Raw genomic sequence first — 17,187 nt, 5'->3', positions numbered from 1 at the left:
CCCCCTTGGGATAGAGTCGCCGCTATCGCATGATCCGAGGCATCACTTTCCAAGACGAAAGATTCGCTCTCGTCGATCGTCGCTACAGCGGCGCCAGCGATGTCGGCCTTAAGGCCCCCGAAGGCCACCAAGGCGGCCGGGCTCATGGGGAACGTGTCGCAAGCCACGAGGGGGCGGAGCTTCGCGGAGAAATTTTGCACCCACTTTGAATAGTGGGCGAACAGCCCGAGGGCGCGCTTCAGGGAAGCCCGATCGCTAGGCGGAGCCATATCGAGCAAAGGTCGCAGACGCTCCTATTCCGGAGAGACAGAACCATGGGTCACGGTGTACCCCAGAAGATCTATTGTGCGTAGAGAGTAACGACACTTAGCCTCATTCATGGTAAGGCGATACTGCCACGCGACCTCGAGGAAGCGCTTCAGATTAGCATCGTGATGCCCCTGGTCATTCCCACAAACCGTAAGATTGTCCAGATATACAAAGACGTCTGTCAAGTTCTCCTTAGTAACGAGGTCGTCCATAGCCCTCTGAAAACAGGCGTCCCCGTTCGTCACCCCAAAAGGAAGTCGGGTGAACTGGTATAACCGTTGACCCGATTCAAAGGCGGTGTAGACGCGATCAGCCCTAGAGATGGGGATCTGATGATACGCACTATGCAGATCGAGGGTGCTGTAAACGGAGTACTGGGCCACCTGTCGTACTAGCGCGTCCATCCCCGGTAAGGGGTAGGCATCCAGCTGTGTAAAGCGATTAACCGTCTGTGAGTAGTCGATTACCATACGTCGGCGATGGGCCTCACTTCGCACCACTAAGACTTGGGCCCGCCACGGCGACCGACTGGGTTCTATAATACCGTCCTTTAAGAGCTGGGCCGTTTCTTCCGCAATGAATTGCGTGTCTGCGCGGGAGTAACGGCGCAATTTTACTGCTACAGGAGTGCAGTCAGTGGTCAGGTTGGGGAACAGCGAAAGAGGCTCCATGTCCATCTTAGCGAGTGCGCACACTGCAAGCGTGTCCGTCCCACCGAATTCCATCTCCAAACGTCCATGTCGCTTAAGGAAATCGTGTCCTAACAGAATGTCAGCGCACAAAGCAAGTAACACCATGAGATGAACATCTGGGAACATGCGTCCTTTTATCACAAGCTTTAATCGACATTCCCCCTTCGTGCTGAGCCTAAGTCCCAGGGAAGCCATGAAAATCCGTCGCGTAGTCCCGAGAACCGGCCACCCATGTTGACGCACTAGCCGTTGAACGATAAAACTATCCGTAGACCCCGTGTCGACTAAGGCTTGCGCAAAAATGCCCTCGACCATGAGCGGAATGATGGCTTGAGCAAGGCCGGAAGATCCGGTAGGTATTGTGCCGTCCGAGCAAGAAGAGCGCGCTTCGCGTGTGGATCCCACGCCGGCTGCAGTTTACCGGTCGTTCGGGCAGCCTCCGGAGGGCCTCTATGCCAAACGCATGGTTGGATCACTGCTATCTGCAGTTTCATATGCCGGAGTGAGTGCGTGTAATTCGTAAGAGCTGCCGTCAGATGGCGCTCGAGTCACGCGAGAAGGATCACTGCCATCTGCAGTTTCATATGCCGGAGTGAGTGCGTGTAATTCGTAAGAGCCGCCGTCAGGTGGCGCTCGAGTCACGCGAGAAGGATCACTGCCATCTGCAGTTTCATATGCCGGAGCGAGTGCGTGTAATTCATAAGAGCCGCCGTCAGATGGCGCTCGAGTCACGTGCTGTGTTTGCCGCACATCAAGAGGAGTTTTCAAAGCAGGAGCTTGTCGTTTGTTTGAGGAAGGCGTTCGAACGCTAGTCAAGGTCGGTCGCTCCGCGGCCGGTCGCGTTTGCGCCATTTGCTTTGGCGGCCCGGTGTATCTCACCAAGGTCGTGCGTGCAGCCAGGGGCCCGCGAGGAGGAGGTCCGCTCTTCAAAGCCGGGTGAGGCGCCCCGTTCTGTGCTCGATCCGTTGGCTCAGCGATAAGCCCATTCAAGGTCACGCGGGTGCACGTGCCCCATGCGGTCTTCTTGCAGACCTTCGCGAAATGTCCTTTGGTAGAACACAGATGGCATATTGCCTCCCGAGCCGGACAAGCTGACCTGGGGTGCTGTCGGTTGCCACAAAAGTAACACGTCGCGTGTCGTTCAGGCCGTGGCCGGGCAGCTGTAGCGGCTGCCAGGCCAGAATCCGAGTCCACCTCGGGAGCAGCCAGAGGCTCGGCCGTAGTCGAGTCCGCACCCGTATCCTCGGCGGTAGCCCTCTCCGGTCGCGCGAGTTGAGAAACCCCCGCCACGACTCGTGGGTGGTCATATGCGGTAGATTGTTCACGGGCATCCGTGTAGACGTGGGCCAGCCGTTGTGCCTCCGCAGACGTCAGGTCAGTGGTCTCCAGGAGCCTGAGCCTCAAAATCGAAGAGCTAATGCCGGAGACGAAAGCGTCTCGGACATGATCATCTTGGACTTGCGCATGTGTCCGTACCTCTTGAGCAGTGTCCGCAAGGAGGTGCTGCAGCTCCTGGGCGTAGCGATCGATCGACTCCGTGGGCTGCTGACGCCGCGTCGAGAGTAGCTGCCTGTTGTACACCGCGCTACGTTTTTTTACGTATATTCGCTTTAACTCTGCCACGGCGGTGTCGTACGTCGTAAATCGTGCGATGTTCCTGTAGACGCGGTGGTCGACCTTAGACTGCATCACAGACAGTTTCGTAGCAGCGGTGGGAACAGTATCCTGCGCTCCGAACTGATTCTCCAGGGTGTTGAGCCAGTGAGTGAACTCCGAGCCCGCATCCTCAGCTTGTGGGTCGGCGCTGAGAGTCAGGACATTGATCATCTTGTGTCCCGCCATTTCTGTAGATCTAAATGTGATTAAATGTCATGGAAATCAATCAGGTCCACGACTTGACCCAAAGGTTGGTTTAATCACATTTAGATCTTTGGTATCATCCTGTAAAATACAATCATGCAATAGATATCAGGGTCTTGGTATCAATCATCAACGAAAGGTCCGATAACAGTAGGCAAAGCAAGCGAGTCTAGCATATAGGTGCGTACCTACCATTCAAGACTACAGGACTATATGTCACAGTAAATGTCTCAGGAGTGGCCCCGCTTCGCGGTTGTCCCAGGTCTTATAGTCGCCCCACAGTGGTTCAGGCGAGTATCACTCCCGGGTTCAGCTTCGGTATTATTTCACTACATGTATGTATGTATGTATGTATGTATGTATGTATGTATGTATGTATATATATGTATGTATGTATGTATGTGTATGTGTATATATATATATATATATATATATATATATATATATATATATATATATATATATATATATATATATATTTCTTTTTTGTGTACAAGATCGAGGCTCGTGTGAAAGCTGGCACAGTAAACACACATTAGCACAAAAAACATAAATGGACACATAAAACAATAAAGGGAGGGGGAGATAGATGGGGAAAGAGAGGGGTGCACACAAGCACAACAGTAGAGAACAGGGACATCGGGAGATCTGTGGAAGGGAGAGGGCTGGGGTGTTGGAGAGGGGCGGGTGAGGGGGAGGGAAGGGGTACACGGTATAAAACAAATTGTATGAGATAGGTTTCAATAGTATGTAATTAATAGACATACCCATGCTTCAATGTTATTTTTTTATTATTATAATGGAGCAAACGTATGCGGTTATATACATATATTCGTGACCACATAGTCTTCCGCTTCTTCAAAGTTTCTTTAAAATTCCATCGTGTTGTTCCAAAATTCCAAAAAGAGGCATAAAGCCAACCTTAGAAACACATTAGTGACTTACCTGTATTCATCAGCACGACTATTTTGTTACTTTGACTTGATTCATCAAGATTGAGATCGAGATACGAAAAAGCAAATATACGACGTAAAAACTCGGCCGGAAGTCTAAGGTAAGCGGTGTATTGGGGGCACGTCTGCTCTGTAAGCATCGAGATACGAAAAAGCAAATATCCGATGTAAAAACTCGGCCGGAAGTCTAAGGTAAGAGGTGTATTGGGGACACGTCTGCTCTGTAAGGCTGACAGTTCAAATTTCCATTCTAGTTTTTCATAAATTTGTGTTAACCTTCCCTTCCAGCACCAACTCATAACTTAAAATAAATATAAATTTGTGCTCAGTTCATTTTTATTTATGCATGTTGGGTTCTGACTTGTGATTTACAGTATACATTCAGTTGGAGCAAAAAATATATTTGGCCGACCTCTCCCACCATCCCCATCACCCTCCACCCCATTGGCCCTCCACCATTCCCCCATCACCCACATCCACCAATCCACCATCACCACCACCACCAACACCACCAACACCAACACCACCAACACAAACCTACCATTCCCCCGTTCCCTTACTCCCGGAAAAAGCAGGCATGGTTAAGATGCCTATGCCTCTGAAGTGACATGTGGTGAAGCACGCAAAGCGTGTGCCAATCCACGCTAGTAACATCAATAAAACGAATTAAGCATGTCCACCTGAGATTTAACTCTCATTTCAGGCATTTTCATTGCCCACCAGAGTCAAAGAGTTTGTCCATCCATGAAAAGCTGATCAGAGAACCAGGAAATGATGTAGCGTGAAGGCTGTTTTCAGGTTGAACAATGGAGTTATTCCACAATAATTAATTGCATGTTTTACCAAGCTGTGGAAGAGACTTGTGAGGAGATTCTGTTGAAGTATAAACAAGGAGCTTTATTATTTAAAAAAATAAAATAACAAACAATCTTGCAAGAATAGGTTCGCCGAATAAGGCCAAATACTCAATACAGTGGAGGACAACCCTCCTCTCTTCCCACCAGCTTTTAGAATGGCATGTGTGTGAGAGTATGTGTACGGGCAAAGATAAAATTTGAAATCGGTGTAAAGAAGAAACGAAGATTATCGAATGGCCAATCCTGTTGCAGGAGAGGAATTCCAGAAAATTCCAAAAAAAAATCATTTCTACAACAGTAATTCCTCTTCAAGTACAATTCCAAAACAGCAAAATCTTGTGACAATGAGTTTGTTCCTTACAAAAACCAGAGATATATTAGCTTTTACAAGAAAATGGTCAGAGGAGCCAAGAAGGGCAGAGGATGAACAGAGGTTAAATGCAGAGTAAGTCATTGCTGGCTGTGACCAGAAGGGAGGACGAAACGGATGCAGAAATTTTTTTGGGAAAGTTTACACAGTATGTCAAAACCAACAGTCACAGCAAGTATTTGCGATGATGCCATGGCTGGTTGTTGCCGAGATAATACTTACCTGAGTGGAAGTTGAAGCTGCCACAGATGAGGAACAGAGATGGATGGGATAGTTACGTGTTCATAAATTTTAGTGGAATTTGGCATCTTTCTTGAGTCATCAACGTTGGGTGGATTGTTGGGCAAATTGATGTAGGCATCAAAATGTGTTCTAGTCAGAAACGACGAGTGTGGACCCTGGACTGAGAGAAATCGAGTTCTTGAGAGGACAGCAACAATATAACCTGGATGGAGGAAGGTCACAGAAAAAAAAACCTTGGAAGAGAGAAAAAAAGGAGGAACCTTGGAAGAGAGAAAAAAAGGGGGGACCTTAGAAGAGACAGAAAAAGGGGGCACCCTGGAAAGAGAGAAAAAAGGGAGCATCCTGGAAGAGAGAAAGAAAAGGGGGCACCTCAAAAAGAGAGAAAAAAGGAGGAACCTTGGAAGAGAAAAAAAGGGGGGCCTTGGAAGGGAGAAAAAAGGGAGACCTTGGAAGAGAAAAAAAGGGGGGCCTTGGAAGAGAGAAAAAAGGAGGAACCTTGGAAGAGAGAAAAAAGGGGGACCTTGGAAGAGAGAAAAAAGGGGGACCTTGGAAGAGAAAAAAGGGGGACCTTGGAAGAGAGAAAAAAGGGGGACCTTGGAAGAGAGAAAAAAGGGGGACCTTGGAAGAGAGAAAAAAGGGGGACCTTGGAAGAGAGAAAAAAGGGGGACCTTGGAAGAGAGAAAAAAGAGGGACATTGGAATAGAGGAAAAAAAGGGGGGCACCTTGGAAAGAGAAAAAAGGGAGCACCTTGGAAGAGAGGAAAAAGGGGGCACCTTAGAAGAGACAGAAAAAGGGGGCACCCTGGAAAGAGAGAAAAAAGGGAGCATCCTGGAAGAGAGAAAAAAGGGGGACCTTGGAAGAGAGAAAAAAAGGAGGAACCTTGAAAGAGAAAAAAAGGGGGACCTTGGAAGAGAGAAAAAAAGGGGGACCTTGGAAGAGAGAGAAAAAAAGGGGGACCTTGGAAGAGAGAGAAAAAAGGGAGCATCCTGGAAGAGAGAAAGAAAAGGGGGCACCTCAGAAAGAGAGAAAAAAGGAGGAACCTTGGAAGAGAGAAAAAAAGGGGGGGCCTTGGAAGAGAGAAAAAAGGAGGAACCTTAGAAGAGAGAAAAAAAGGGGGACCTTGGAAGAGAGAAAAAAGGGGGACCTTGGAAGAGAGAAAAAAGGGGGACCTTGGAAGAGAGAAAAAAGGGGGGCACCTTGAAAGAGAAAAAAAGGGGACCTTGGAAGAGAGAGAAAAAATGGGGGCACCTTGGAAAGAGAAAAAAGGGAGCACCTTGGAAGAGAGAAAAAAGGGGGCACCTTAGAAGAGACAGAAAAAAGGGGGCACCCTGGAAAGAGAGCAAAAAGGGAGCATCCTGGAAGAGAGAAAGAAAAGGGGGCACCTGGGAAGAGACAGAAAAATGAGAAACCCTGGAAGAGAGAAAAAGGAGAAACCCTGGAAGAGACAGAAAAAGAGGTACCTTGGAAGAGACAGAAAAAAGGAGAAACCCTGGACGAGACAAAAAAAAAAAAGAGGCAAATTGGAAGAGCCAGAAAAAAGAGGTACCTTGGAAGAGACAGACAAAAGGAGAAACCCTGGAAGAGACAGAAAAAAGGAGAAACCCTGGAAGAGACAGAAAAAGAGGTACCTTGGAAGAGACAGAAAAAAGGAGAAACCCTGGAAGAGACAGAAAAAAAAAAGAGGCAAATTGGAAGAGACAGAAAAAAGGAGAAACCCTGGAAGAGACAGAAAAAAAAAGAGGCAAATTCGAAGAGACAGAAAAAAGAGGTACCTTGGAAGAGACAGAAAAAAAGGGGAATGTTGGAAGAGACAGAAAAAAGGGGGAACGTTGGAAGAGACAGAATAAAGGGGGGACATTGGAAGAGACAGAAAAAAGGGGGAACGTTGGAAGAGACAGAAACAAGGGGGAACATTGGAAGAGACAGAAAAAAGGGGGAACGTTGGAAGAGACAGAAAAAAGGGGGAACGTTGGAAGAATCATTGGAATCTCCCGCGATGAAGCTAACTCCAAGGGCCTCTCACTCACTCACCGCAGGCAGGTTGGTGGTCTTTCCGTCTTCTACCGACTCCTCTCTGGCCTTGCCCCCGCAGCTCTCTCTGGGCTCTGTCCCACAAATATTCCTCCAGGTCGCACAAGATCTGCCTGCAACCCTCTTATGGTTAAACTGCCAAAATCAAGACTCTCTGCTCACCTTCACTCCTTCATTCCTCTTTTGTCCCGCCTCTGGAACAAACTCCCTCACTCTCTTCAATCCCACTCCACCCTCCAAGTCTTTAAAACAGCTGTTCACCACCATCTCTTATCTTCCCCCATCCAAAACCTTGATCTTTTCTACCCCCACTAATTTCACCCCAATTCCACTTTTTTGAAATACCAACTTCTGTCCAGGAAGTCCTTGGTGTCCTTGTGTTTTATACTTCTCCCTCCCCCCCCCCTCCCCCCTTCCCCCTTCCCATGCCTCCTCCCCCCGGGCCCTCTCCCTTCCACACATCTCCCTGCTCTTGGATGTTGTGTCTGTGTGCTTCCCCTTCTCTCCCCATCTTGTCTTCCGCTCCCTCTTTTTGGGTATTTTGTTTGTCTGGTTGATTTCTTTGTGAAGTAAATGTTAGCTCTTTCACGAGCCTCGATTCAGTATACAAAAAAAAAAAAAAAAAAAAAAGACAAAAAAATGGGGAACATTGCAAGAGACAGAAAAAAGGGGGAACGTTGGAAGAGACAGAAAAAAGGGGGAACGTTGGAAGAGACAGAAAAAGGGGGAACGTTGGAAGAGACAGAAAAAGGGGGAACGTTGGAAGAGACAGAAAAAAGGGGGAACATTGGAAGAGACAGAAAAAGGGGGAACGTTGGAAGAGACAGAAAAAGGGGGAATGTTGGAAGAGACAGAAAAAGGGGGAACGTTGGAAGAGACAGAAAAAAGGGGGAACGTTGGAAGAGACAGAAAAAAGGGGGAACGTTGGAAGAGACAGAAAAAAGGGGGAACGTTGGAAGAGACAGAAAAAAGGGGGAACGTTGGAAGAGACAGAAAAAGGGGGAACGTTGGAAGAGACAGAAAAAAGGGGTAACGTTGGAATAGACAGAAAAAAGGGGGAACGTTGGAAGAGACAGAAAAAAGGGGGAACGTTGGAAGAGACAGAAAAAAGGGGGAACGTTGGAAGAGACAGAAAAAAGGGGGAACGTTGGAAGAGACAGAAAAAAGGGGGAATGTTGGAAGAGACAGAAAAAAGGGGGAATGTTGGAAGAGACAGAAAAAGGGGGAACGTTGGAAGACAGAAAAAAGGGGGAACGTTGGAAGAGACAGAAAAAAGGGGGAACGTTGGAAGAGACAGAAAAAAGGGGGAATGTTGGAAGAGACAGAAAAAAGGGGCAACGTTGGAAGAGAAAGAGAAAAGGGGGAACGTTGGAAGAGAAAGAAAAAAGGGGGAACGTTGGAAGAGACAGAAAAAAAGGGGCGATGTTGGAAGAGACAGAAAAAAAGAGGGGCATTGGAAGAGACAGAAAAAATGAGAGACCTTGGAAGAGACAGAAAAAGGAGAGACCTTGGAAGAGACAGAAAAAGGAGAGACCTTGGAAGAGACAGAAAAAAATGAGAGACCTTGGAAGAGAGAAAAAATGAGAGACCTTGGAAGAGACAGAAAAAATGAGAGACCTTGGAAGACAGAAAAAGGAGAGAGCTTGGAAAAGACAGAAAAAGGAGAGACCTTGGAAGAGACAAAAAAATGAGAGACCTTGGAAGAGACAAAAAAATGAGAGACCTTGGAAGAGACAGAAAAATGAGAGACCTTGGAAGAAACTTCCCTGCTAATGTCTGCTGCTCTTCTTCTGCTCCAATCGGTTCTTCTGATCATGTGCTTGTCAAAGTGGACATCTCTCTGGCCATTCTCAGAGAGCCTCCTCAGCGTCGACGAGTCTGGCATTTCACTCAGGCCGACTGGGACGGTCTTCAAGCAGCCATCAATCGTCTGGACTGGTCTCCCATCTCTAATGCCTCTGACATCAATTCTTCCTGGGAATTCTTCCAAAGCAAACTGCTCTCTCTCATGCACAGATTTATCCCATCTCGTCTTCAGTTGTCTTACCCTTCCTCCCGTCCATGGTACACTGAATCTTGTGGTGAAGCAGTTGCCCTGAAGCAATTTGCCTTTGCCTCTTGGAAGGCAAATCCAACTGAAGGCAATCTAAGTTCCTTCCACCAAGCTCGGAACAAGTGTGTGTCTACCCTCAGGAGTGCCAGGAAGCACTATCTCTCCACACTCAAGAATGAACTCTCAAACCTGTCTCCTTCCTACAAATCCTGGTGGCGTCTGGTCAAATCCGTTTCTGGTGTTTGTTCCCCCTCCATCCCCTCCCTTACCTCAAATGGCCACACAGTTGACATCGCACGTGACAAAGCCGAATGCCTCAACTCTGTGTTTGCCTCAAAATCTTTAGTCCCAAACCCATCTCTCTCTGTTCCAACCTTTCCCAGTCGAACCCAATTGCTCCTGGACTCTGTGTCCTTCTCTCCTGACAAGGTGGAGGAGTTTTTGTCTAACCTCGACTCTGATTCTGCAACTGGACCAGACGGCATCAGCCCACGGGTCCTAAAATCCTGCTCTGCCGCTCTATCTCACGCTCTCTCTGTTCTTTTCACCCTCTCTTTTGCTCAAGGTCATCTGCCAGCAACCTGGAAATCAGCAAACATTACCGCTTTACACAAAAAGGTGCAAAAACAGATCCTTGCAACTTCAGACCAATCAGCCTGCTCCCAATTATCAGCAAAGTCATGGAATCCATCATTGCTTCGGATATGAAATCTTTCCTCTTCTCCAATGGCTTGATCTCCGATCATCAATTTGGTTTCAGACCAGGTCACTCTACTCTGGACATGCTGCTTCTGCTTTCTCAACAATGGATGGAGGTCCTCAATGCCAAACAGGAAATCAGAGCTGTCTCCCTTGACATATCACGTGCCTTCGATACGGTCTGGCACCCAGCTCTGCTCACCCAACTCTCCTCCTATGGTATCCATGGAAATCTCCATGCATGGCTTGCGGACTTCCTCTCTGGTCGTAGTCAACGTGTGGCCCTGAATGGATTTCTCTCATCTCCCCTTCCTGTTCAGGCTGGAGTTCCCCAAGGCAGTGTTCTGGGCCCTGTGCTTTTTCTGGTCTTTATCAATGATCTCTCCGACTCTCTGGAAAATCCTCTCTATCTCTTTGCTGATGACTCCACTCTCTGCCGCTCCATTCCTCTTCCCTCAGATCGGCAGTGTGCAGCCTCCTCACTCTCTGAAGACTTGGACAAAATCACAGACTGGTCAAACAAGTGGAACATGTCTTTCAATCCTGACAAATCTCACACTCTTACTATGTCTCTCCGAAAAGATCGAGTGGACAACCCTCCCATCTACTTTCTCAACAATCCTCTCCAAGAAGTTCTGTCGCTCAAGCTTTTGGGTCTCACTATCTGCCATGATCTTTCTTGGGAAAACCACATTTCGAAGCTGGCCTCCAAAGCCAGTCGCCGACTGGGCATCCTCCGTCGTGCGAAGTCCTTCCTCGGCACACCTGAGCTCCTCACCACAGACAAGGCTTTCATCCGCAGCTCAATGGAATACTGTTCTCCCCTATGGGCCGGTGCTCCTGCCTCACACCTAGCTCGGCTTCACGCTGTTGAAACCAAAGCTTTCAGAATTATTGGAATCTCCCGCGATGAAGCTATCTCTGAGGGCCTTTCACTCACTCACCGCAGGCAGGTAGGTGGTCTTTCTGTCTTCTACCGACTCCTCTCCGGCCTTGCTCCCCCAGTTCTCTCTGTGCTCTGCCCCCATATATTCCGACAGGTCGCACAAGATCTGCCAGCAACCCTCTGATGGTTAAACAGCCGAAATCTCGGCTCTCTGCTCATCTTCACTCTTTCATTCCTCTTTTCTCCCGCCTCTGGAACAAACTCCCACACTCCCTTCAATCCCACTCCTCCCTCCAGGTCTTTAAAACAGCTGTTCACCACCATCTCTTATCTTCCCCCATCCAAAACCTTGATCTTTTCTACCCGTGCTAATTCACCCTAGATCCACCTTGTTTGAAATTCCAACTTCTTTCCTGGAAGTCCTGGCAGTGTCCATATGTTTTATACCTCTCCCACCCCCCCCCCCCTTCCCACCCCAAAGCCCTCTCCCTCCCACAGATCTCTCGATGTCTCTCGGTCCCTGCTCTCAAATGTTGTGTTTGTGTCCTTCCCCCTCTCCCCCCCCATCTTGTCGACCGCTCCCGATGTTATGTGTTTTATGTGTCGGTTTGTCTTTCTGTGTGATTAATGTTCGCTCTTTCACGAGCCTCAATCTTGTGTACAAAAAAAGACAAAAAAAATAGAAAAAGAAAAAGAAAAAAAAAAAGAAGAACCTTGGAAGAGACAGAAAAATGAGAGGCCTTGGAAGAGACAGAAAAAATGAGAGACCTTGGAAGAGACAGAAAAAAGGGGAATGTTGGAAGAGACAGAAAAAAGGGGGAACGTTGGAAGAGAGAAAAAAGGGGGAACGTTGGAAGAAACAGAAAAAAGGGGGAACGTTGGAAGAGACAGAAAAAAGGGGGAACGTTTGTTAGAGACAGAAAAAAGGGGGAACGTTGGAAGAGACAGAAAAAAGGGGGAATGTTGGAAAAGACAGAAAAAGGGGGAACGTTGGAAGAGACAGAAAAAAGGGGGAATGTTGGAAGAGACAGAAAAAAGGGGGAACGTTGGAAGAGACAGAAAAAAGGGGGAACGTTGGAAGAGACAGAAAAAAGGGGGAACGTTGGAAGAGACAGAAAAAAGGGGGAACGTTGGAAGAGACAGAAAAAAGGGGGAACGTTGGAAGAGACAGAAAAAAGGGGGAACGTTGGACGAGACAGAAAAAAGAGGGGCATTGGAAGAGACAGAAAAAATGAGAGACCTTGTAAGAGACAGAAAAAATGAGAGACCTTGGAAGAGACAGAAAAAGGAGAGACCTTGGAAGAGACAGAAAAAAAAGAGAGACCTTGGAAGAGACAAAAAAATGAGAGACCTTGGAAGAGACAGAAAAATGAGAGACCTTGGAAGAGACAGAAAAATGAGAGACCTTGGAAGAGACAGAAAAATGAGAGACCTTGGAAGACAAAAAAAAATGAGAGACCTTGGAAGAGACAGAAAAATGAAAGACCTTGGAAGAGACAGAAAAAAGGAGGCACCTTGCGATAGGGATGTTTTTATTTCCCAAACAATGTCAGGAACTGCAACAGCACCTCAAATATTGGTGGACTACAGTGGGAGAGTGGGGGGTGGGGGGGGGGGCGAAAAATGCAGGCTGAGGATGGGAGGGGACGACGACGCAGACCAGGATGTAGGGGAGGGGGCGACACCCACTGAGGAGTGGGGTTGGGGAGGGGAATGGGTTCAGCGATAGGCATAAAAGGGCAGAGAAAAGAGTCTGCCCTCGAAGGTTACTCAACCTGAAGATCAAAAATCAAACAAGGCCTTCCTTTGAAATCATCGTTGAAAAAGATCCTTTGAAAACTTCATTTCCTTTTTTTTTTCTTTACATGACATTTGTGTGGCTTTAATTATACTAGGGCATGCCCGTACTATATCTATATCTAAAATTATATCCCCCCCCCTCTATTTACATGAAATGGTTTGGTCCAAAGCGAACGGCTTGCGAGTACGGTGACAATCCCCCCCTCTATTTACATGAAATGGTTTGGTCCTAAGCGAACGGCTTGCGAGTACGGTGACAATCCCCCCCCTCTATTTACATGAAATGGTTTGGTCCAAAGCGAACGGCTTGCGAGTACGGTGACAATCCCCCCCCTCTATTTACATGAAATGGTTTGGTCCAAAGCGAACGGCTTGCGGAGTTTGGTAAAGAAATCGCCATAGCTCGGTAACTACTTGTCCGATTAATATGAAACCTTGAAAAGGCACATCCTCAGGTCCCCAGCAATATACCTGGCAAGTTTCAAGTATATCGGACCCGTGGTTGTCGAGAAACAGCGGTCACAGACAAACATACAAACATACAAACATACAAACATACAAACATACACACAGAGATTACTGGAATTATAGAGAGATGAATGTATTATGAAGAACTTGTGTTTCTGGTTCGGGATAGAGTTAGTGCCAGAATTGATCTGTGTTGGTGGAGAGGTGGAACGAGGGATGAAATGAACAGAACGTTGATTGATGTACAATCTGCTAACCACCATGCGAAACAAGGAAAAGCTGACTTTTCAGACATTAATCCTCTGTTAAAACAACAAAGAGCAAAGTTCATTTCCACCGCTAAAAGCTGTCATCATGCTTTGTACATTTCCACTGGTACCTGCTCCTCAGTCATGCCAATTTCCCGACGTCTCTCACTGAATGTCAAAGTAATAATAAATTCCTCCATGTGTTCTGCATTTAGTTTTTCCATATTACGTGATAAGTTGTGGACTTCACAATTCTGACAGTATTGATACAAAGGAAGTCATGCATAGTGTACAATCTGTACATGGAAGAATGAATGATCGTGTTAAGGCCATTTTCCCCGCTAGTGCGGGGGTTAGCCTTGCGGGCCCCATGACAATCACGGTTCCCTGTTTTGAGGCAATGATTTTATGGCCGGATGCCCTTCCTGACGCCAACCACAGAGTACATGGAAGGAAATTTAAAAAAACATAAAACGAATAACCTTAACTTATTATATTACACATCATTTATGGAATTACATTTATGAGAGATAAAAATCTGTAAATGTGGCCAGACACACCTTGTTGTATTCCAGATCCCAGCACTTAACCTGCTTATCTTCACCGCATGAGAAAAGATAGGGGCTCCGGGCACTCACAGCCACACCTCGTACGGTGCTGATGTGGCCTGTTAAAGAAAGCTTAAGCTTTCCAGTTGCCAGCTCCCAGATCTATGATGGCAAGGCAAATGAAAGAATAACAAATAACCAACTATCATCATAAAAAGGGACAAAGAGACATTTAGTTTCCCAACATTATGGAGATTTTTTGATCCATCATCAAAAGCATATTTACATCACCAATTAATTCCAATGGCTGTTTCGTCATTTTTAGCAAAGCACTCAAAGCCAATCCTGGGGCTGTGTAATAATGAGCAGGGTCCAAGCCATATGATTGTTTATTATGACAGACGATTCTAAAAGTCTCAAATACATCAGCTAACGAAAGAACACCAGTTTTAAGATACAAATCGTGATACTCTCCAAGATTCTTTATGTTAAACTTCTTCCGAACATTTTGGGCTCAAGTATAATCTTTATCAGTTATATGACTTTTATTTGAACTCATTTTAGAAATTCTCTTTAAAGGGAAGTTATGTTGATTTGAACCTCTCAAATGAATTAATATAATAATCAAATGTATATACACCCTTGTGTTGTAAGAGTTCAATTTCTTCCTTATTTGAGAAACAAGATTGAAGATTCGGAAAACTTTTGATATTTGATACCAAGTCAGATAATGAACTTCGCATAAACTTGAATGTGTCAAGAAATCTGATATGAGTTAAGTATGGGTTGTCGTGTTATAACTTGAGAACGGATTAACAGATTTCAATAAATCCAACTACGGTGGATTCGGGTAACTCACGGGAGTGTTTGTGATCCCAAATATCAAAAAAAAAATTTTACGGGTACATAAACGCACGTGTCAAAACTGCAAATGCCAACACGTGACGTTGGTTATCCCTGCACGGAGAGCAGGATCTCCCAGGAATCCTTTTTTTTTTCTTCCCCCATAGATTAGCCATCGCAGCAAAGATTGGTATTTCCATCAGCGAAGCAACGGGTCTTATATTCCAGTCTATATTATAAAAGGAGACGTGTCTGTATGTCTGTTTGTTTGTCTTGTTATAACTTGAGAACGGATTTCAATTTCATCCAACTACGGTGGATCTTGGATCCACAAAAAGTAGGCAACTCCCACGAGTGTTTGTGATCCCCCAAAAATATTTTCTATATATTTGTTATGGGTACATGGACATTGGACACTCGTGTCAAAACTGCAAATCTATATTATTAAAGGAGCCGTGTCTGTCTGTTTGTTACTTGGCAAAAAAAACAAAACAATCATTTCACAAGTATGTTTATCGTGTGTGTGTGTGGGCGTGTGTGTGGGCGTGTGTGTGTGCGGTGTGCGCAGTGTGCGCGCGTGCGTGTGTGTGTGTGTCCACTCACTTATACTTGCCTGCAGGTCATAATTTTAAACCAATCTTCACGAAACTTCACCAAATACTAGTTTGTTGTCCGACAAAGTCAAATATATTTTTGACGTCAAAAGGTCAACATAGGTCATAGGCCAAAGGTCAACCACCTTTTTCAAATTTCTAAAATCCTCAATTTTTACCCGATTCACTTCAAATTTGAATAGGATTAACATATCAGCGAACTTAATTCAACCACCAACTATTTTTGAAATCAACATAGATCACAAGGTCAACATCGGGCAAAGATCAAACACTTTTTCTCAAATTTCTAAAATCCTCAATTTTCATCCGATTGACTTGAAATCTGAATAGGATTTGCATATCAGCTTACTGAAACCAACCACTAACTATTTTTGAGGTCAACATGTTCCAAAACGTCCATTGGCCAGATTTCTAAAATTGACAATTTTCATCCGATTAACTTAAAATTTGAGGACGATATGCAAATCTTGTCACTGAATTCAACCCCAACGATTTTTGAGGTCAACGTCGGCCAAAGCGTCCATTGGCCACATTTCTAAAATCCTCAATTTTCATCTGATTGACTTGAAATTTGAATAGGATTTTCAGATCCACTAACTGAATTCAATCACCAACGATTTTTGACATCAAAATAGGCCAAAAGGTCAACATAAGCCTAAGGTGAACCACTTTTCCCATATTTCTAAAATCCTCAATTTTCATCTGATTGACTTGAAATCTGAATAGGATGGGCATATCAGCTTACTGAAACCAACCACCAACTATTTTTCAGGTCAACATCGGCTACATTTCTAAAATTGACAATTTTCATCCGATTAACTTAATTTGAAGTAGATTTGCACATCAGGTCACAAAATACAACCACCACTTATTTGTGAAGTCAAAAGTATGCTCTACCAAGTGGCATTCTACTTTGTTCTCTTTTGCCAAGTGTCGTTATACGAGTAATTTTTCATTTGTCTGTCTGTTTGTTTGTTTGTTTGTTTGTTTGTCATGCTATAACTTGAGAACGGATTAACGGATTTCAATCAATCCAACTACGGTGGATTCGGGTAACTCCTGGGAGTGTTTGTGATCCCCCCCCCCACACCCCCCCCCCCCCCCAACTATATCAATTAACTATATCAATTGGTTTAACTATATCAATTACCTCGATTGATGCCGGTTCTGGTGCTTTAAACTGAAAAGTTCTTATTTTTATATGTCCTTTAAATGCTTCATCATTGTTTTCAATCGAGTATCCAAGTATCCCTTGTTCACTCTTCTTGTGTTTACATAATTGAAGGTGTTTCTCATAACTCTTTTTACATTTCTTTGATTTTTACATTTTACATTTCATTCTTTGAGCAGCCATCACAATGTTCTGTTTCTCATTCAAATGGAGGTATTAGTTGAAGCAAATTAAATGTGTGTTTGTAGGTTTGAAAGTTTTTCTTATAATATTTATCATCTTTATTACAGACATCACAATACATTATATTTATATCGTACAACTTTGTTTAAAATACAATTTTCATCAACAAAACCACATGTTAATTTATAGATACATTTCCACTTAAAATAAAATTCTCAACTCTGTTTTTATTTTATTTTTCCTTAATAAATGAGCCATTATTCAGTTGAAGATTTTGGGGATTATAAATGTGATGACAGTATATCTATTGGTACAAAAGACAGCCAGGATACTGAGGGTTTGTGTCCAAATGATAGTTA

At 45.1% G+C, this 17,187-nt stretch overlaps 1 protein-coding gene across 2 annotated transcripts in view; it reads right to left on the bottom strand.

Annotated features, from left to right (window-relative positions):
- PLRG1 (pleiotropic regulator 1) overlaps nt 1-17,187 on the bottom strand; it is a 250,135-nt gene that overhangs the window by 123,204 nt on the left and 109,744 nt on the right. For both annotated transcript variants that reach the window (XR_013623286.1, XM_078777035.1), the window contains exon 9: nt 14,030-14,179. Coding sequence is in view for 1 of the 2 variants with exons in the window: in XM_078777035.1 (XP_078633161.1) it covers nt 14,030-14,179 (150 nt within the window). In the remaining variant the exon portion in view is untranslated. The remainder of the gene's footprint in view (nt 1-14,029; nt 14,180-17,187) is intronic.

This window comes from Myxine glutinosa, chromosome 4 (genome assembly GCF_964187855.1).
Source record: "Myxine glutinosa chromosome 4, kmMyxGlut1.1, whole genome shotgun sequence".
NCBI classification, from domain to species: domain Eukaryota; kingdom Metazoa; phylum Chordata; class Myxini; order Myxiniformes; family Myxinidae; genus Myxine; species Myxine glutinosa.
This window is presented reverse-complemented; position numbering and strand designations above follow the sequence as displayed.